Raw genomic sequence first — 21,526 nt, 5'->3', positions numbered from 1 at the left:
TTAATGCTAACAAACTTAAGTATAAAGATTTTCTGTTTTCAAATTTCTATTCAAAATATTTAGTTTTTAAAATAATATCATTAATTAGTACACGTAATGATTATTGAGATTAGACTTAAGATATACTGAACAATAATAGTGGTATTATGTTATTCATAGATATAATATACTTTTAGTTTGATTATACTTAGGTTTAAAATATACGTTTTATAAATAACTGGTGTTACTATTGAATTGATGCCAAAAATTAGGCTTTTAATGATATTAAGGCATTATATTTAAGAAGCATATTGTTGTTTATTATTATTATATTAAAAATCCGGATCACAAGTGATTAACTTATTTATCCATTATTTCATTTAAATATAAAAAAATATATAAATGCAAATTTATTTTTTATATTTACCGGTAATTGATTGCAATAATTTTTATTTTGTGAACTATTACATCATTAAGTTATAACAATAATTGAGTATTTTTAGTAATCTTAAAATACAATTTTTATGATTTAGAAAACTTGATAATTTGAAAGCTTAATAATAATACAAAAATATATAATATTAAATAGAATCGCAATAGTTATAAATAAATAAACAAAAAATTTAAATATATAATTTTAGGACAATAATTTATATAAATATTAATATATAATTTATTTACTTAATATAAAGCTAATTAACACAAATCGGGTCGAGAGCTGATGAGACAGCCTGTCGGACACTTAGTTCCTAAAATTTTAATAAAAAATCAATAGAAATAATAAACTAATGTTTATATAAAAAATAACGAAAAACATACCCAACTATTAAGCAAAGTAGTCACTGAATAACTTTGTGGTAATCTATTGATATTCAAATCAAACTTCTTTTGGATGTCTTGAAAAAAAGTGGAAGCACTGTATTCTAGTATATCGGTCGAGCATTGAGGTGGTCTGTCAGGGTATGAGTCCGGCACCCGAATTGCAATGGGAGGGACACACGGAAGATCTTTATCGTCCAATTTACAAATAAGATGAATCACTTTTGAGCCTAAATGTTGCAATGGATCTAATTGTACTTTAAACCGTGAATCTAATCGTGCGATCTCTCCCTGAAGTACTTCGGAGACATCACAATCTTCTTCGTATTTCCTTTTAAGAGATGGAAGACTCATATGTTTATATGGATTGTTGGTTAGAGCGGCCACTGCCGAACCAAATGTCCGCTGCAAAGTGTGATTAAACAATGGCTTCTTTATATTGGCAGCAATAGCGTCAAGTAATGGCTGACAGACATCTTGAAGTTTAGGCGGATGGGACTGTTGTACAGCGATCGGTGCAACAGTGGTTTCGGTCTATATTTTGTTGAGTACATGTAATTTAATAATTAATAAAAACGTTTATCAAAATCAATAAATAATTATACATTGAATACTACTAAACATTTTCATAAATCATACCTTAATTTTAAAGTCCATTTTTTCGAGAAATTGTTCGCACTTTTCAAGTGTAGTCATCGGACATCTTCTCGAAGGATCCGTCAAAATACTCAACAAATTTTTTGTTTTATCCAACTCTTTCTTTCTATTTGATTCGTCCTGTCCGATACGGGCTATCATTTTTCTAAGCGGTTCCACATATTTCTGCAAATTCTTCAACTTTTCCAAATATATCTGTTCCTCATTAGCTCGACCACCAGCACCGGCATTACCAGGCGATGCGATCATTATATTAGCTAATTGTAATTAAATATCATTTTTAAAAAATGATAAATATATTATCAATTTTATTGTCTAATTAATATTTGAAGTGTGTGAGTATGTGTTTGTAATAATAATGTGTTAGTTTCTATAGTTTTAAAAATGTTTCCTTTTTAAAATTAAAGTTTTATTTCAATTAAATGAATATTTAGTCGAAAACTACCTCAAGTTTGATTTCACTATCAAAGAGTTACAGTAATTGTAAAAATGCAAAAATAAAATCTGATATTTTTATAAGTAATAACAATTATTTCCAATCATTAATATATATAGTTTTTACATTTTATAAATTCAAATATATTATTACCTGTACTTGTTTTGTCTAAGTATAAACTTAGGGTAATTGTAAAACTAAAAATAATTACCGGTATTTAATTTAATATACATTATTTACTAACAGTATTGCTGAAAGTTATTAAAATTTATTTGACATATACTGTATTGACTAACAGTTAATAAGATTTAAAATTTAAAATCGATAAATACCTGGAGTATTAAGTGATATGCTTTGAGGTGATGCGGCACTCATAGAGCTAACTGGTCTCATGTGTGGCCCTCCATGAGGTGATTGATTAATTGGTGAAGGACTGGGTGCGTAACCTGATGGCGATGGCATCATTTGTGGTGTCGGTGGGTTCATGTGATTCATATTATTTTGAGGTTGATTTTGATTTTGAACAAACTGTTGACCACCGTTAACACCACTTTTAAATGGAGGTCCTTGAGATGGACTGTTAGCCATAGGATGTCCTTCAAAATATTTGGATTCAGTTTGATTTGGAACTGGCATTTGCTGCAAATTAAATAACTCAATAATAATAAATTATATTATATTTAATAGAAAGTAAAACAAACATTAATATTTGGATGTCTTGCTCTGACTTGTTGTATCTGTGAGTGAATATTTGGTGATAAAACTCGTTGACTCATCACTGAGACAATCAAAATAATATTATATATAACTTATTAAACATCACTTCTTTACAGTTGTCTTACTTCTAGCTCCAGAAATAGCCGTAGGATTTGATAATCTGTTTTGTTGTAATTGATTAGTGTTTGGCATCATATTGTTTATGGGATGAGACATATTCGGCATATTATTCATCATAGGAGAGGCGACATTCGTGTTCATCATTTGGTCGTTTCCAATGGTGTTCATCTGTAATTGCATTGGATTGCCATTTGACATGTCGTTAATTGATTGCGGACCAGCCATGTTCTGCAGAGCACTCATCGGATCAGATTGCTATTGATAATCATTTTTTTCAATGTAATTAATTATTTTTAAACTACCTGTAACTTAAAAATGTAAAATAATTATGTAAACTTATTACACTACCTGTGCATTGCCAACCATGGGATCATTTTGGCCGACCATTTGCTGTATTGTTTGTTGTCGTGTCTGTTGTTGTAGTGATTGCTGTGGCTGTTGCTGTCGTTGTTGTTGTTGTTGTTGCTGTGACAGTGGCTGTTGTTTCTTTGAATCTATTAAACAAATTTAAATATTAGTCAACTAAAATTTTAATAAATATAAAGTAATTTAATCATATGATAAAAAAATAAAATAAAATAAAAAATATGGTATTGAAATAACTTATGCCAATCGATAGTAAATCATTATTAATTATTTTGAGCAAAATGTATAAATAATTAATTAACATTACCTAATCAGATAAATACATTTATATATACGGTTACATCAGTACTTTCATCATTAATATATAATATATATTTATATTAATAGATAACAAATAGTGTAAATTATTTTACATTCAAGTTTAGCGACATTTATATTGATTTTTCACATTTGGTTTAGGCTTTTAGTCTACTCTCATATTATGTAAGTTTGACTTTAATTTGTATGCAACGCCTGAGCACTGGCTTTAAAATACATAGACTTTTATCGATTTTGTCAAACAATTTGTTAGACCATTGAATAAGAGAGAGAGAGAGGGGTTGAGGGAGGACTGGCAGACACCATAATACATGTGCCCATCAATTGTTGTGCCGGTTAGGCATTAGATTAATAACAAATAGTTTTTTCAGAGATAATAAAACAAAATTTTAGTTATAATATATAAAATAAACTAAAAAAATACTTTCAAAATTACATTATTAAATGTCACACAAATGTCAAATGTTGGCATCAATTAAAAGACAGATAAACATTATATTACAACTAAAGACATACTCATCTCTTTGACGTGAAGTATAAGTCGGGCCACAAATGAGAGATACTCTTCCTGTTAACCAAAAAAACAGATAATTTATTTGATTAACCAATTAATGTCATATCCTTTTCGGGTTTCATTACCTTTGCTCTGGCCTTTTGAAAGATATGTCCCTCCATTTCAACCACCGTTTTAGAGGTTGGATTTCCCGACTGACGGATAGCTTCCTCACTATAGTAAAGATTTAAATAAATAATAGTAAAGTAAAATAGGGATCAGTTGTGGTGATGTGCACATCATGATTAAAAACATACATTTTATTTCTGACATTTTGTCTCAACAATGAAGTTCTCCACGACTGGTCACCCGCACCGCCCGAACCATCGCTATCGGTCATTGTTTCGGTAATAATAATAACGTAAATTTGAAAGATTATAATAATTGTAAACTTAATGTCAAATCAATTGATTTAATGTCTAAATAATAAACGATTGCTTTTAAGAGTCAAACACAACAATACTTTTTTGACGACAACTTTATAGTCAAACAAACAAACGTTAAGTCCTTGAAGTGATTGGAGTTTCTGAACCATCAATGATGTCGTCAATTATCAGAATCTGTATTACAGACTGTATTGTGAAGTTCATCATTGGATCAGTTCATTGAACACTACAAGACTAATACAATTATAATAACAGTAAAAATCAATTAAATCATTAAATTATCTTTGGATCAATTGGTCATTGACTGTAGTACTGGTATTATAATCTAAATGATTAACAATATTGTTATTTAATTTTAAATTAAAAATAATTTACCATGTTAATAAATATATATTCTTATTATACACATTTTATAAACAACTTTTAGTATATATTACAAATATATTGAGTTTTGTTTTTGTATATCAATTTCAAATATAATAATATATTAAACATAATTTAGAAATATTAATTATCCAATAAAAAAAAGTTATTTTATAATAAATTTACCGGTATATCAAAAATGAGTAATACCTGTATAAACTCATAGTTACTTTTATAATTTGTATTATAATAGTTTATATGTAAACTTTAATTTTATAAAGAGTATAGTCGATCACTGGTATACATATATGCTTCATATTTTAGTAAAAATTAATTTTAAAAATAATGTGACATAAAAAATAAAATTGATTTTAATTATTATTTCAGTATCAAAGAGTATCAATTTAATAATAATAGCTTAATATATGATAAATGAATTGCTCGTAAAATATACTAAATTAACAATTTTGTTTTCAATGTAATTCATTACATTAATCAACAAATATATATATATATCATATTTAGTTTTTACATTTTATTAACATAAATACATTATTATACCCGTATGTACGCGTCAATAGCCCGACTGACAAATTTTTAAAATATAAAAATCAATATTTCAATAGTTGGGGGTATTTGACAATTCATTAAATCAAACAATTGGTAGGGGGGGCTGTAACTCACATATTGCCCCATAGTTTCACCTATATAATACATGATATCCCTGATGTCCAGGGGGGCTATAGTCGCTTACGGACGGTAATAATTATTGTAAAAATAGGTGTAACTAAATATTTTATTAAAATAATTAATTTAATCTTCCGATACATTCATGTTTTTCAAGTGGTTTTTGGTGTTGTCGTTGTTGTTGATGATGTGACAGTGGCTGTCGTTTCTTTGAATGTATTTTTCATACATTTTGACTCAACAGTGAAGTTCTCGACCACTGGTCAACCAAACCGGTCATTGTTTCGGTAATTATAATAAATGCAAAATAAATGTCAAATCAATTTATTTAATGTTTAAATAATAAACGATTGCTTTGAGAGAAACAAAACAAAACTTTTTTTTTTTTATTATTAATATAACTTATAGTCAAACAAACAAAAGTTAAGTAATTTTTTTGATGGAGACGTCATGTCTGTGATGAACCACTCGTGTAATAAATTAGTGAATATCTGATGCAAAACAACGACTGTTTTGATCCGTAAAGTGATAGCAAATCAACTAAAAAAATGAATAAACTATTGACCAAACAATTAGTCAAAGCATTCAATCATTTGTCGATCAGTTATCGATGTCAACCACTGATGGATACTGAGATGATATACGGATCTATTGGTCGACGACTACCATTGAATACAACCTCAAAGAGATTTGCCGGTCACTCGAAGTGGAAGAATATTCAGCACACAAAGGCATCCAAAGACGCAGAGAAGTGCAGAACAACTAATCGTATGTTAATGAAACTGAAGATTGCATTGAGAAATCCCGGCGGCGCTGATCCCAAATTGAACCGCGACTTCGGAGATGTGATGGATATGTGTCGCAGAGCTAACATACAGAGCTCGACATTAGACAAGTGTATCAAACGAACACTTGAGAGGAAATCGGTTCCCTTAAAGATGGAGATATTGGGACCAAACGGTGCACTACTCATACTGGACGCCGAAGCCGACAACAAGAATGCTCTCAGATATTCAGTCAAATCAGTGCTCAAGAAGTTCAAAGGTTTTGCTTTTGCTGACGAAGGAAGAGCTGCATTTGCTTTTGAAGAGAAAGGTATTGTTCGGGTGAAGGATAAGGACACGAAAGGCGAGTCAATTAGTTTGGAAAGAGCTGAAGAAATAGCCATCGAAGCCGATGCTGAAGAGGTGAAACTGTGCAGTGAAGATGAATCGGTTCTATTGTTTGTTACGGAACCCTTATTTTGTCACAAAACTAAAAAATACATCGAAGACAATACCAATTTAGAGGTGATTGAGGCGGGCATTGAAATGATACCACATATGAGGGTAGAGTTGCCCGAAGAGACTTTCCAAGAGGTTGTCACTGCTATACAAGAGTTGGAAGATTTAGAGGAAATCAACAAAGTTTTCAATAATGTTAGCTGAAAATGATTTTAATATTTTATTATATAATCTGTTAAATAATATGTATATTGTTGGCCAAAAAACACTTTACATAACAATAAATTTTTTAATTAACCGGTAGGTAATTATGACTATAATTTACTTATATTATACTTAAGATACAATAAATAGTTTTAATATATATATATATATACTATAGTAACTATACGGTATATTCAAATATTTTGTTTCATATATTATATTATTAGTTTACTTAAGTTTACTTAATAAATGATTTTTGCAATTTATTAATAATTGCCGTACTTTATAGATATTAAAATTATGATAAAATGTTTATTTGTAAAATACTTACCGGTAAGTTACTAAATGGTTATTAATATACGGTATTATACAATACCAGTATATCCGTACAACACAATGGTTATACAGTATATGGTATATGAAATTTAAAGGTGTGTCAAATGTGTTAAATAATCAAATTTAATGATCATTTTATAATTTATGGGTTTACACAACAATAATTGTCAAGTCATTTATCAAAAAATATTTTATATTAGTAAAATTATTTATAAATATATTAAAATAAATCATTAAATATAAAATATGAAAACAAATTCTAAAATATATTTATTTATTTATTTTTTAATCTAATCGTTTAAATTTCTTTATTTTTTATAAATTAATACATTACCAAATGTTTGCTATCTATTTAGCATAAAAACAATGAATAATTTGTTATAAATTTATGATAATTTAACGAATCTTGAATCCAACAAATTGCTAACTCAAAAACATTATATCAAATTGATATAAAAAAATTCACTTATAGTAATACATTACAAAATTATATTAAATAAAGCTATTTCTAAAACATCAATATTTTTTATACTCGTGAGAAATGCAATGAAAAAAATGTTGTGAGACTTTCTTCCATTGATTTGTCACGAGTTTGTGATTTTCACTCAATTTTCAATTTTATTATTATCTTGTTATTGATTTTTTAAATGTAAAGTTATACTACATTAGAAATTAGATTTGTTCAAAAAATATGTAATTAATTTTTTTTAAAGTAAACTTTAATATTTTTGGATGTCTACTAACGACTCTACCACCCATGTCATTCACATTTTATACCTGTTTATTATATAATAGCTTAATATTATTGATATGAATAAAAAGAGCCTATAGTGTAATTAGAAAAAATATATATATATTATCAAACAAAAGTATTGTTGTTTTTATTATTATTAAATATATTATGTGCTTTATTTTTAACTATTTAAAAAATTTATTTAAAAAATTTGCTAGCTAATAAAGTATAGATGAACACGCACCATTTTGGTATAATTTATATATATCATAAAAACTAACTTGTTAATGGGCGATTCTTTAAAAAAAACTAGCTAGAATAATTATTGTTTGCCAAATGTAGGTGGGATAGAGTGGGTTTAAGAAAGTGATTAAAGTAGTTGCAACAAAAATATATAAAAACCATTATAATCTCTACCTAAATATTATCCTTTATAATAATTTTTCATAAGTATTTGGATTTAAAATTTTACATTAAATAACATAAAAGATTATCATATTTGAAATCATGATATTAATTAGTAAATTTAATTTATTATTATTATTATTACAAAACGATCACTTTTTATCAATTAATAACCACAATGATTATTTTGTTCAAAGTGGCTCAAACGTGATTTTATAATTTTACATTTTATACAAAAGCATTTTTATAGTACTGTATATTAATTATACAGTATAAATATTTAATAAAAATAAAATATTTCATTAAATATTATATTAGATACAATATAGTACATTACTAGTAAATATACTTTACAATACTAAAACTTAATAAAATAATACTTTGTATATTTATAATTTTAATTAATTTTAACATTTTTATATCTTTGATTTACTTCCTATTGATTTATATGTATTACTTAAAAGTGATATATTAAAATAAATGACTTAAATAATTACATATATAAACACATTAATAAAATAAATAGCAAATATTTTAATGTATTTCAATCATTATTATATCATTATAATTGCAAACTATTTTATTTATTTGTAAACCATAAGTTTATAAACATTTAGCTAATTATAACCGGTATTGTAAACTTGATTTTTAAGATTTTATAATTTAAATTATAATAAATTTTAAAAATATTATATTATATTGTATGAGATATAAGTTTTCTGATGAACAATACATTAATATATAAAACATTCTGTAATTTTATAAAATAATTTTCTATAAATAAATAATTTAGTTATTAATTGATTTTTGACATTAATAATATGTTTTTCGTAGATTTATATTAAACATGGCTAATAATGATCATACTATATAATATATATGATAATGTATACAGTTCATATCGTATAATGTATAAGGTATACATTATATAAATTTATCATGGTTAATTATAAAGTTATTGACATTATGAGATGATTATTCTCTCATGTATTCAATAATACTGTATATCACATGATATTATTGTTAATCTTGCATTTTATAATTCATACAATACTCTGTGATATAGTAATTGTTATGTTAGGTGTAAAAAATTTATAAAATATTTGTATTATAAAATACCAATTTGAAAGACAGTATTAATTCAAATACAATTGATTGTATAGAGATATGCTTTCACCGTTTAAATAATATTCAATATATACTGTAAACTAATACTACAATTAAGTTTACAGTAGTTGTTGTTTTGTTTGATATTTCTTATATAGAAATCTTTGAAATGTTTGTCCGCAAAAAAAATAAAGTTTTTACTACAAATTGTCTATTGTTTGCATATAAGTAACTTCTCATGCATTTCGGCCAATAAGTTAAGTCATAGCTTAAAAAGATTGTAAATGAAATTCAATTGCAAGTCAAGCCATGGGTTAGTCTACAGTATAATACACAGTATGTTAGCACCGGTTGGGAAGTACAGTAAAACAGGAGAAGCAAAAACTTGAATCATATGCCAAACAATACTCTTAAGAGTGTTGTTGTTGTTGTCTGTTATTTGGCTAACATCTCTCTCTCAAAAGTTTTATAAACAATCATATATTGTATAATATTTTATATTAAATTTGAATATAAATTTATTCAAATCAATGTTTGTGTCCATACAAGTCACTTAATAATATTTAGTTTAAACTTAAAAGTTTAAATGATTTAATGAATTATATGTTTATTTGAAAAAAAGTTTATAACAAAACAACTGTGATTTATTGGTATTCACTAAATTCGTATCAACATTTCAATAGTATGTATAAACTTTTTTAAAAATTATTTAATATATTAAATAAACTAAAATATAAATATAAACAAAATTAGTGATAATCGGTTTTTAATTCAATTTAATATAATATGAGCTTTTTAAATGACATTTTTAAAACTATTTATTTTAAGTGATAAATAATTAAAAATAATAATAGTTAATAATTAAATTGTTTTATACATTATATACAAAAAGAAATCTTTTCACATTTAAAATTATTTTTCAAACCTTGAAATAAACATTGTTTGTTTTGTAAATGTTTGATGTTATCATTTATATATAAAATTTACTAAAAATATTTATCTTGAAATCAATCAAACAAACAAATAAAATCGTTTAAAACCTTAATATCATATAATATTCTAATATTATTTATTATATTTGTTTTGTAGTAAAGTTTACAAAATATCAGTACTCTATTATTATACAGTAATAACAAATAATTTATAGCTATTTATACTGAAAAATCTTTTCATTTAAGACAATATGAGTGTTATGTTATGTTTTAAAAATAGTAAAAACTAAAAGCTATTAATAAAAACTAACTATTAATATATATACAATAACTAGATGTACAATATATTATCTGTATATAACATTATCTTTATTTTAATACTTTATGTACATCATTGAAATTGTTACATTATTTTATTAATATGCTTTATTTTTTGTTAGTTTAACTTTATTATTATAACTACAAATAATTATCTGTTTTAAACAAATCATATAACTTCTATCGTATATAAGTTATATGATAGAAGTTAAGTATTTAAATTATAATACTGTATAATAATATTAACATTATATTACTATAAACTTGTAATATAATATATAAAATAATAATAATATAGTATTGTCTAAAACAGATAAAATGCTTATTAAAGCTTTAAACAATTAAATTATAAATATTTGTTTGTTTGATATTTAGATAATTATTTTATTTGTAAATCTCTTAAAATGATAATATCTGATGTAAGTTGAAATAATGTTTATAAAAAATGAATAAAACAATTTTACTAATTAGATATATAACTAATTAGTTTTTTAATCATGTATTTATGTTGCAACTATATTCATACATTTATATATAACTTTGTATATGTAAAATTAATATGTTTATTTAAAAAAACACATTTTTAAAATGTATTTTTATTTAAAATTTACAAATCATTTGTTATTACACTAACTTAAATAATTTGATTGATTTTATTACATAACGAGAAGTGAAAACTAGATTCAGCTATAATGTAAAATATTTGATATCGCTTTTACATACACTATATTTAATAATATAGTAAATAATTTTTTTTTTGAGAGAAATCAAAGTCGAGATAATTAGTATATCAAATAATTTACAATAGCCTTAGGATATGTCAAATATTAATATCTGTGACAACATTTAACTTGTAATCACAATTGACAACAAATATATTTTTGATGTAAAATGATTTATAATTATTGATTTACAATTAAAATTATCTTTTAAATATATTCAGTGTTACTTAAAAAATATTAAGTTATCAGTTTGATACTAAAGGTTTTTATTGTATTAATGGCTATTATATGAATACATAATAATTTAAACTAAATCTTATACAATAAATCAATCAATATTTATGATTAAATGTTATTTTTATTTGTTAAATATTTGAGAAAATTAAGTGTAGCGTCTTATTAGTATTAATAATAATAAATAAGTTATTTAACAAATTAGTTTATTATAAATAAAATATTTCTAATACTTTTACTTTAAATACTTTTGCTTTAAATATGAAATTATTTAACACCAAACTCATTGTTATATATTATGGATAATTAAGTAATAGATTAATTTTAAAAATAGTAATCATTAAAATGTAAATTTGAAACTAAATATTGACGGTATCAAAATTGATTATAACTCAAATCGACAATAATTATAATAGCATAAATTAAGGCATACAGTATATACTGTACAATAAGTATTATATATAGTACAGTATATACATGTAGTGTATAATGTATGTAAAGACAAAATATTTATTACTCAACTCACAGATCATATCAAATAAGTTTGATTAACACCACATAAGATAAAAAAAAGACATTTTTTAATTATATGAAAATGATTTTAGTTAAGACCTCACGTCAACATTAAATTTGATTAATATAAGACTGAAATAAGATTTGATAAAAAAATTAACTTTATTTTTATATAATATATAGTAAGTGATTATTAAAAAATGTAATAACTTTTCTTTAAAGGCAAAATAGCCCTTAGGTTAGTGTCACTTATATATTAAATAAACTCATCAAATGATTATATTCTGATGGTTCAATGAATACAAAAAAACTATTAATTTAAATATTTGCCAAACATTTCGGAAAACAGTGTCAAATAAAATCAAAATATGAGCGAAAAAAGTAAAGTTTTGTTTATAGTGTTTGGTTTTGTTTAGCTTAGGGTTATCGACCCCAGGGCTTAGGCAGTCTATGTGCTATCAGAGTAGGGTTTAGTTAAATGTTAAAATTTATCATATTAGATATATCATATACTTATACAGTATATATAACATTTACATCAATGTTATTACGAGTTATTTCATTGATTGTATAATATATATCACTAATAGTTTAGACATTTCTTCCTATTTCTCTCTTTATTATTTCATTGACTTTTTAAATCTAAAGCACGCAATGGTTTTGCAGTATAATGATTAGTCAAACGGCAAAATATAAATTAGAGATGATTTTCAAAACAATTTTCAAATGTGTTCACACTTTTAACATTAGCAACAATATATAATATTTTTTTATTTTAGCCATTAATTTATCACTTTTTAAATATAGGTTTAAATATAGGTTTTCAATAGTTATCTCAATGAACTTCAATTTTATGATGAACTCTAATTTTATCAATAACAATTTTAATATTTATTTGAAATGTACTTTATATTATAAATAACATTTAAAAATAAAATAATCTAGTTTGAAATTTGTCTAAATCAATAAATTATTTGTTTAGTAACTTTTTACAAAAATGCTTATTTTAATAAAAACTATCTTTTAATGTAATTATTAAATTATTTTAGCATACAATTAGTAAAAACTAGAACTAATAATTAAAAACAATTATTACAAATAATATTGATAATAAATTGTTTATTATTTTATCAATTTTAAAATTGAATAATGATTATACAGATAAAGCAATTAATTTTAAGTAAATAGTATATTAAATATAGTATTTATTAGTAAGATGTAAATCTTATAAATTATAGATTGCAAGATATAACGCGAATAACAATGAAGTTATTGAATAATTTATGACAATTATGGGATTTGAAAGCACGGGATGCTGTGGTGACTACTATAGCAATCATAGTAGAAGAGCACCGGCATCTTCAGTGTCTACTAGATATGAATCAAATGGTGGACATCAATATTATTGCAATTCACAAATAACAACATCTAATATATCAAATAATCAGGATTTGACTAATTTTAATAATTACAATCATTTGTGGAAATTATGCCGAGAAAGGGGTGTATTGTTTGAAGGTATACAATGTTTTTTGAATTAACTGTGAAGACAATACTGTTTGAGATTTAATAATTAAAAAAATATTTGTTGATTAATAAAATAGATATCTCGTTTCCGACTACTAATAAAATATTGTTTGGCAAACGAGAGTCATCGATGGTTTGCAAGATTTCGTCATCAATAGTATGGATGCGTCCGTTTCAGTTGGTTTCGCGACCAAAATATATCAATTATAACCCGAATCGTCGGTTTGATCTGGAATTGGGAGAAGTGTTTAATATGATATCAACCAATTTGTCTCTATTTCACGCAATCAGTATTATATACTCAACACCCAAACTCTTTGAACGGGTTGTAAACCCTTTGCAAAACTTTAATCCCAACACTTATTCAGGCATTTGGAGGTTCAGGTTCTGGAAATTTGGACAATGGGTCGACATTGTCATTGGTTTGCTATTAAATTTTTTAAAAATAAATATATTTATAGTAGAAACAGTAGAAAATATTTATAACTATATTAATAGTGTTAAGTAATAATAAATAATTTAATAGAAAATTTATTTCTCAATTATAATTTTGTGGAGTTATGTAATGTTTTAGTCAACAACAAAAAAAACAATTATTTTGTTGAAGTTGTTAACAGATTTTTCTTTTGACAGATGACAGACTGCCCACATATAAAGGTCGGCTCCTGTATATGCAGTGCTCAGACAGCTCTGAATTTTGGGCGGCACTTCTCGAGAAGGCATACGCAAAACTTTATGGCAGTTATGACTATTATCTTAAGTATGAAATACTACACTTTATATTTCATATTTTATGTGAAAAATGCAATTTTCATTATTAATCAAATTATCAATTATTATTATTTTTTGCACAGACATTGTTTTACTGCTCAGACTACTCAAGATCTGACCGGAGGCATTGCACAGGTATGTTAACTTGTATGCATTTACAATACCATATCAATAATAAATTGCCGATACATTATAATTACAAACATAATAGAGCTTTACGATAGCAAATCACCAGCAAATCATAATCCAACAGATGATCACATCAGCGGTTTCTCGATCAACACTACTGTCTGTTTGCATCAATCATACTAATAGTGATGACAGCAACAGCTCATCCAATAAGTCATATCGACTAAGAAATGGATTATACACTCAACAGTCATATCTAATAACAGGATTAACTCGCGTACGAACACCTGTTATCGATGATATTCAGTCTTCAATGATTACCAACAATTGTAATAATTACACATCCATTCATTATCTCACTCATGGCAATCATGTATCACAACCTACCGAATCAAATCTGTCTAACGGTGCGATTGAGGTTCAATTGGTTAGACTTCGGAATATCTATTGTCGGGGAGAATGGAACGGACGTATGACCTATAATATCATTATATCATATAATCAAATACTATACTAAATGAATGTTTTAAAATTTTAACAAATATTTAATTAATATTTCAAATAGCATGGAGTGAGAGATCACTTGAATGGGATCAACTGACAGATAGAGATAGAGAAGAATTGTCTATTCGGTGTCGAACTGATGGCGAGTTTTGGATATCACTTAAAGATTTAGTCGAAAATTTTACAAATCTTGATCTCATTCATATTGGACCCGATGACTGGATGCAGGTATCAGTCATTTATTTTGACTATAAGTTTAATTTTATTATTAAACAATTATATAATTTATGATTTAGGAGGTGTCTCTCCATCACAAACAACCATGGTAATAACATTTGTCAATTGAATTTATAAATAAATAACTATTTCAAAACTATTATACAGTATATAATTTTATATTTTAAAAGGAGAGCAGTGATTGCTCGTAGAAAATGGAAAAAGGGATTTAATGCCGGGGGTGGGCCCTCCTATAAAGCAACGTTTCACACTAATCCACAATTTTATATTCATATACCGAGAACTGGTCCAAACAAACTACATGTAGTCGTATCGTTGACACAACTGTACGAAACAAACCATGAATTGCAAGAGTTGTCGCTACAAAACATCGGTTTTTGTATTTATGAAGTGCCGCCTAATACTATACGACTAACCAAAGCGTTTATTACAAACAATGAACCGTTGGATATGACAGACTTTACGGCCACACGCGAGTCGGTAACGTTTTTTGCATTACCCGCCGGTAACTTTATTATAGTACCCACAACCGATCGGCCGCACTGTGAGACCAGATTTTTCTTGAGATTATTTACCGATCAGATTACAAATATTTGGGAAGTTAATGATGATAACAGTATAGCCAGTATTGATGGAAATATACCTAAACTGGTAATATATAATATTACTCATTATTTTAAATTAATAATATATTAATTAATTTAATAATTAAATCTTAAACAGAATGGCTCTCATTTAATATCGAGATTGACTTCAAAATTAGGCCCAGAGTTTGACGCATATAATCTTTATAAGTTTTTCAAATTATATTCAAAACGTGAGGGTTTTTATTAGATTCTAATTATTAAACTTAATTAAAGTAAAAGTATTTTTTTAAAAATATTTATTTACAGCATATTTATTATTAGAAAAGCCAACCATTGAATTGTGTCGATATTTAATTATGTTAAACGATCTATCAATTAATGGCAAAATTACGGCTAATTGTGTGCCAAATCTATTAAATTTATTGCATTTTTGGCGATCAATATTTACTAGATATCAAATCGATAATAAATATAAAATTTGTTGCTATAGTTTGAGAAATTTATTATATGAATCAGGTTTGTAATCAAATAAATAAAATAAAAAATTATAATTCATATGTAAATACAAATTGTAATTTAACTTTCAATTCATGTCATGTCAGGTATATCGGTGTCAAACAAAGTGTTGGAAAGTCTGGTCATTCGGTACACCGAAAGTTCAACACATCTGACATTAGAGACATTTATCATTTGTGTCATTAAATTGCATCTTTCGCACCGTATGTTCACTTTATTAGTTATTTTTACAGCACATACTTATACTAGACATCCACTTATGTTTAATTATACACAAAAACTTTAGTATGAAAATAATTTATAAATTTATAACAATAGTAGTATTAATTATTTAAAAAATACTATTTTAAAATCCGACTATATTTCTATAAAGCCCAATAATATTGTAATTACAATTAATCTTTTTTTTTATTTATTGTAAAATTGATCAGATAATAGAGTCGACTTTAAAAAATAATAGTTTATAACTTAACCATTGGTTCATTTTACTATAAAATGTATTCAATAAGCAGTTGACTAATTTCGACTCATACTTGACTACTATTCCGGATATTTAGACTTTGAAGTCGGCAGTCGAGTAATAATCGGATTTTAAGATAAAACCAAAAAAACTATTTTTGTGATGTTATATAGCAATTAAACAATAATATTATATAAAATTATAATACAGTGTTAATTTTTATTCAATATCATTAATATTTTTTTTATAAATATATTTATATATTAATCAATTAGAGCGATACAAATCGTTAGAAAGACAAGGAAAGCATAATAGCATTACACTTGAAGAGGTTTGCTTGTATTTTATTAATTATTTAAATAGATTTAAAGGTATCTTAAATTATAATAAATTTTTGTATTTTATTAATTTAGATGATTTTATCAACAGTTTATTCGTGATTTTAAATTATAAAAATTTAATAAAATATATCTAAAATAAACTATTACCATAATTAATCTTTTTGCAGTTTTTATTTTATGTTTAATAACTTTTATTTGAAAATATGAAAACACTTTAAATAATTACAATGTATATAATACTGTAGTGATTATATTGTAATAATAAAAAATAATAATGAAAAATAATCAAATTAATTATTATTATAATAGATTAAAAGGGAATAATTATTTAATGAATTATTTTATTTGTGGCAACTTTTTTATGAAATCACAGCAATTTTTTCTTTAATTTTATTATTATTATTATTATTTGCAATTTCATAACTTTTAGTAGTATTTGTATCATTTGTTTTATTTGAATCATTAATTTCTTGGTTTTTAATATTTAAATTTTCTTGTTTTTTCGGATCAATTCGTTGAATCTTATTCTTGACGGCCGACAAAATAGCCATAAATGAAATACTATTATCTTTAGTTATTTTTTGTTGAGTATTTTTATGGTTATTTATTATTATTATTATTATTATTATTATTATTATTATTATTATTATTATTATTATTATTATTATTATTATTGAATCCAAGAGCTCTTCTCAATTTTTTCCAGAAGACTTCTTGCTCTTTAAGACAACTGGTATTCCATTGAAGATAAATACGAGTTTTGAGCAAAAAGTAGAGCTGCGGTGCAATAATAGATGAGTCGATGTCCTCGAGTTTAATCATAATGAGTCCGTCACGGTTTTGGTCGACTAAAGTGTTATGAGCCAAATCAGTCTCGAACCTACACCACGGACTCCTAACAAAGTTATTAGATATGACTAAAATCACTTTTCTGGATGTCTTAATGCTCTCCAAAATGCATTCACTGATAGGACGACCAGCGATAAAGTCGCGGTCGTAGACACAAAGTTTCACGCGATTCATATCAGTGCTGGTATTCTCAATATTGGGAACCAATTGCTTGAACACCCACTCAGAGTCATTGACATTATAAGAGACAAAAGCATCGTATATGTAATCATAAGAGTCCTCTTCAGTGCCATAAATGAAATGTCGGATTGTTGAGTGATATATGAAAGCAAACACTAATATCACGAGAGTAATGACCAGTAATACCGATGCAATACCAGTCATAACCGTAAGACTCAGTTGTGTTTCAAACTCGAGTTCTTTGCATTCGGATATCAATGTCTTTAAACTAACTTTCTTTCCGTCTCTAAGACAATAATATTGAGTTTTTGAATGCAATGGAGTTCTGTTGTGAATGTATTGAATCTTTATGGACGTGTCATTGAGCCAATCGGCCACCACTTGTGAATTACAGTCACATATTAAAGGATTGGATGCAAAACTCAAGTTCTTAAGTCGATGAAAGTCTTCGAGCATTGTTGACGTCAAATGAGTAATCTTATTGTTACTGATGTCCAAAGTTGTGATGTATTTGTTGGTAGCAAATATCGAAAAGTTAGTCCAAGAAGTTATGCTATTATGCGATAAATCTACTTCTTGTATTTCAGTAAAGTTGAGGAATGTTTTGGATGATATCTGATCGATAAGATTGTGGCTCAGATCCAACAGTTTGACCATTTCGTGAAGACGTTTAAATATATTTTCCTCGTCGTTAATGTCACGGGCCGTCAAATTACATGAAGACATGCGAACCATTTCTACAGCTTCGAGACCGAAGAAAGAGTCTTCATGTGTCACTCTAAGAGATGATATTAGTTCTTCATTTTCACTCAAATCGATATAAGCCGTGGACTTCAATGGAAAAAATGTCAAATATTCGACAAACTTGAGACCGCAACCTCTTAAATGAAATTTTTGCATTTTAAACAATCCAAGAAATGCATTTCGAGGCAACGGATCCAATAACTTATACGATAGGTTCACTTCAATCAAATTGGTTCCGACAAATGTCTTGTCCGGTATATCCAAGTGATTGCGATCCGTCTTATATCCGGATAAATCCAAATATTGGAGTTTTGGTAAATTGTAGATAAAGTTGTTGGCAATCGTTCGTAAATAATTTCCTCGAAGACTTAGTTTCACCACATTTTCCAACGTTGCGAATGAGTTTTCTTCGATAAACTCCAGTTCACTGAATTGAATATAAAGTTCTTTGAGATAAGGCATCGGAGGAATGTCACCGAAATATATTTCAGTGATCTTCAAGTAATTTAAATAAAGCGTATGTATTGTAGTCTTACTGATGACACTCAGCATAACCTTAGGCAGAGTTCTTGCGGTAAAAATGTTTGAAATGTCTAGTATTTGAATCATACTTTGACTTGTATTGCTTTGAAAGCCCTGACTGAGAGCTTCTCTGAGATTGGATGACTCAAGTCTTCGATTACCACTAAGATTTAGTCCAATCAATGATCTTCTCAGTGGTACAAACGCTGATGAATGTATTGCTTCAATATCACAATCAGTTAACTGAAGATATTTTAATTGTGTCAACAATATTAGGTCATCTTTATTCACTTTTATTGGTGTACTGAATGAATTTGGTTGTAAATCAATGTTTTCGGTCCCATTATTTAGGATTAATGACTGATCCGATGATAACAATGACTGATTAGCTAATGGGCCGGAAATATGTAAATGCATTAGTGATGGGAGAATACGGGCAGATGAGGACCGGGTTAGGGTATAAAATGTTTGTTGAGTTAATGGACTGTTGGATATCCATATCAACTCTTCTAAACTCTTTAGGCCTACAAAAGCCTCCCTCGAGATAATACTAATCCTTCGGTTGTCAATAAAGCTAAGATAATTGAGTTGCGAAAGACCATCAAACGTGCGATCATTAATGACTTTTAAATGATTATTAGATATTAGATCTATTCTCTTAAGTTTGTCCAACTTTGAGGCACCAAATATAAATTTGGTTAACTCAGTGACGGATGTATTTTTAATGATGAGATGCACTAAGTTTGCCACAAATTGTAATGAATTGAGTGGAAGGACTGAACATTGAGGGCCACTGATCTCCACTCTCCACTGAACCTCACCATCAATATCACTGTTCACAACATCCTTGTACTCAATCAAACAGTTGTTCAATGTTTTACTTATGATTGGCGAATCAAAGTCTAAATTCAAGTCCAAGAGATAACGGTTTTTATCTCTGGCCTCCCATTCCGGTAGAGTTTTAGGTGATGGACGCACTAACTTCACATGAATTAGAGATTTCTCTTTGGGTAACAAATCTTCCGAAGTCCACGAATCGGCGTTCGAGTAATTGGGAGGTCTGGCCAGTGATTGCGGGCCAACACTCGAGTCGTAGGCAACATAAGTGTAATAACAATTGTTTAAAATAAATAACATAATCCATGATTTGATTTTCATAGTTTCGACAATTAAATGGTAAAACTTTGTTTAATTTTTGACAATAATAGTTGAAAGCATTTGTTGTTTTATTGCACCAAAAGCTTTCTTTTAACTGATAGGTCATATTCTGGACAAAATGTTTGGTCACCAGTCAGGACTACATGAGCTCCCATAGAGAGAGAGAGATTTTCATACAATCTTTCAATACATAATTTTTTATATAATTATACTTAAGTCGCTTTGTTTCGTCTTTTTTTGACATAAGAAAGGTCTGATCGGAGGTAACAAAACATTACATGATATACAAGAGATAGATGAGAGAGAAAGAGAGAGAGAGAGAGAGAGAGAGAGAGAGAGAGAGAGAGAGAGAGAGAGAGAGAGAGAGGCAGAGTATAGCTTAAGGCAGAGATTGACTTTCAGTCAAGGCTTCATTAAATGATAGCTTCAATTGAAAATGCATTTAAAGTCGACTCCAGTTTGCGATATAATGTCGGTCAGGGGCTCACTATTTGATGCATTATTATAATATCACTTTTACTTATAATATATACATAATATACAGTATATATAGTACTTATAAATTCAATCACTATTAAACATGTTTATAGTTTCGTAATAACAACAAATTTATGATTAGTTATATATATTTTTTCATTTTATATTTGAAAGACACATTTCAAATGAGTTCAATAATTAAATCAGCAGTTAAAACAAATAATAATAAATCATTGTTTTAAAATACAAAAAATAATAATATGATAATAATATCTTCTGTACAGTGTCTATAAAACTATGAATTAATATAAAAATATTATTATAGGTTTTAAAATTTAAATATAATGTCTTAGAAAATAATTATAAGTATAATATATAAATAAATGTTATATTAAA

The 21,526-nt window shown here is 26.5% G+C and overlaps 4 protein-coding genes across 4 annotated transcripts; 2 read left to right on the top strand and 2 right to left on the bottom strand.

Moving 5' to 3' along the window:
* Positions 1 to 633: 633 nt before the first annotated feature.
* On the bottom strand, positions 634 to 4,487 carry LOC128963888 (mediator of RNA polymerase II transcription subunit 15-like). The gene is made up of 10 exons (XM_054310427.1): positions 4,223 to 4,487; positions 4,052 to 4,139; positions 3,929 to 3,980; positions 3,077 to 3,222; positions 2,734 to 2,983; positions 2,593 to 2,669; positions 2,224 to 2,530; positions 1,438 to 1,712; positions 799 to 1,332; positions 634 to 728 (listed from the first exon to the last, which is right to left on the bottom strand). The coding sequence occupies exons 1-10, from the start codon at positions 4,303 to 4,305 to the stop codon at positions 672 to 674; spliced, it is 1,869 nt and encodes a 622-aa protein (XP_054166402.1). The 5' UTR covers positions 4,306 to 4,487; the 3' UTR covers positions 634 to 671.
* A 1,351-nt stretch (positions 4,488 to 5,838) lies between these two features.
* Positions 5,839 to 6,922, top strand: LOC128963915 (translational activator of cytochrome c oxidase 1-like). The gene has a single exon (XM_054310458.1). It carries the CDS (start codon positions 5,950 to 5,952, stop codon positions 6,826 to 6,828), a length of 879 nt encoding a protein of 292 aa, XP_054166433.1. The 5' UTR covers positions 5,839 to 5,949; the 3' UTR covers positions 6,829 to 6,922.
* A 6,498-nt stretch (positions 6,923 to 13,420) lies between these two features.
* Positions 13,421 to 17,299, top strand: LOC128964110 (calpain-9-like). Its single transcript, XM_054310668.1, has 14 exons — positions 13,421 to 13,646; positions 13,733 to 14,077; positions 14,289 to 14,415; positions 14,510 to 14,561; positions 14,638 to 14,847; positions 14,962 to 15,025; positions 15,121 to 15,287; positions 15,356 to 15,384; positions 15,467 to 15,947; positions 16,020 to 16,119; positions 16,190 to 16,399; positions 16,486 to 16,602; positions 17,135 to 17,190; positions 17,273 to 17,299. The coding sequence occupies exons 1-14, from the start codon at positions 13,421 to 13,423 to the stop codon at positions 17,297 to 17,299; spliced, it is 2,211 nt and encodes a 736-aa protein (XP_054166643.1).
* A 385-nt stretch (positions 17,300 to 17,684) lies between these two features.
* LOC128964109 (toll-like receptor 4) lies at positions 17,685 to 20,653 on the bottom strand. Its single transcript, XM_054310667.1, has 2 exons — positions 17,888 to 20,653; positions 17,685 to 17,768 (listed from the first exon to the last, which is right to left on the bottom strand). Exons 1-2 carry the CDS (start codon positions 20,651 to 20,653, stop codon positions 17,685 to 17,687), a joined length of 2,850 nt encoding a protein of 949 aa, XP_054166642.1.
* Between the last annotated feature and the right edge of the window lie 873 nt (positions 20,654 to 21,526).

Source organism: Oppia nitens, unplaced genomic scaffold (assembly GCF_028296485.1).
Source record: "Oppia nitens isolate AA-2021 unplaced genomic scaffold, nextdenovo-longstitch-racon4-pilon3 scaffold8_pilon_pilon_pilon, whole genome shotgun sequence".
Lineage (NCBI taxonomy): Eukaryota > Metazoa > Arthropoda > Arachnida > Sarcoptiformes > Oppiidae > Oppia > Oppia nitens.
Note: the sequence above shows the minus strand (reverse complement) of the source record. Positions and strands in the feature narration are given on the sequence as shown.

Coding starts and splice junctions, on each gene's coding strand:
- LOC128963915 (XM_054310458.1), top strand. CDS start 5,950: ATGAATAAACTATTGACCAAACAATTAGTCAAAGCATTCAATCATTTG.
- LOC128964109 (XM_054310667.1), bottom strand. CDS start 20,653: ATGAAAATCAAATCATGGATTATGTTATTTATTTTAAACAATTGTTAT. Junction 17,769..17,887: donor TCTGGAAAAAATTGAGAAGA/GCTCTTGGATTC, acceptor AAATAACTAAAG/ATAATAGTATTTCATTTATG.
- LOC128964110 (XM_054310668.1), top strand. CDS start 13,421: ATGGGATTTGAAAGCACGGGATGCTGTGGTGACTACTATAGCAATCAT. Junction 14,078..14,288: donor ATGGGTCGACATTGTCATTG/GTTTGCTATTAA, acceptor TTCTTTTGACAG/ATGACAGACTGCCCACATAT. Junction 14,416..14,509: donor AGTTATGACTATTATCTTAA/GTATGAAATACT, acceptor TTTTTTGCACAG/ACATTGTTTTACTGCTCAGA.
- LOC128963888 (XM_054310427.1), bottom strand. CDS start 4,305: ATGACCGATAGCGATGGTTCGGGCGGTGCGGGTGACCAGTCGTGGAGA. Junction 3,223..3,928: donor ACTTCACGTCAAAGAGATGA/GTATGTCTTTAG, acceptor TTTGTTTAATAG/ATTCAAAGAAACAACAGCCA. Junction 2,531..2,592: donor CAAGACATCCAAATATTAAT/GTTTGTTTTACT, acceptor TTTAATTTGCAG/CAAATGCCAGTTCCAAATCA.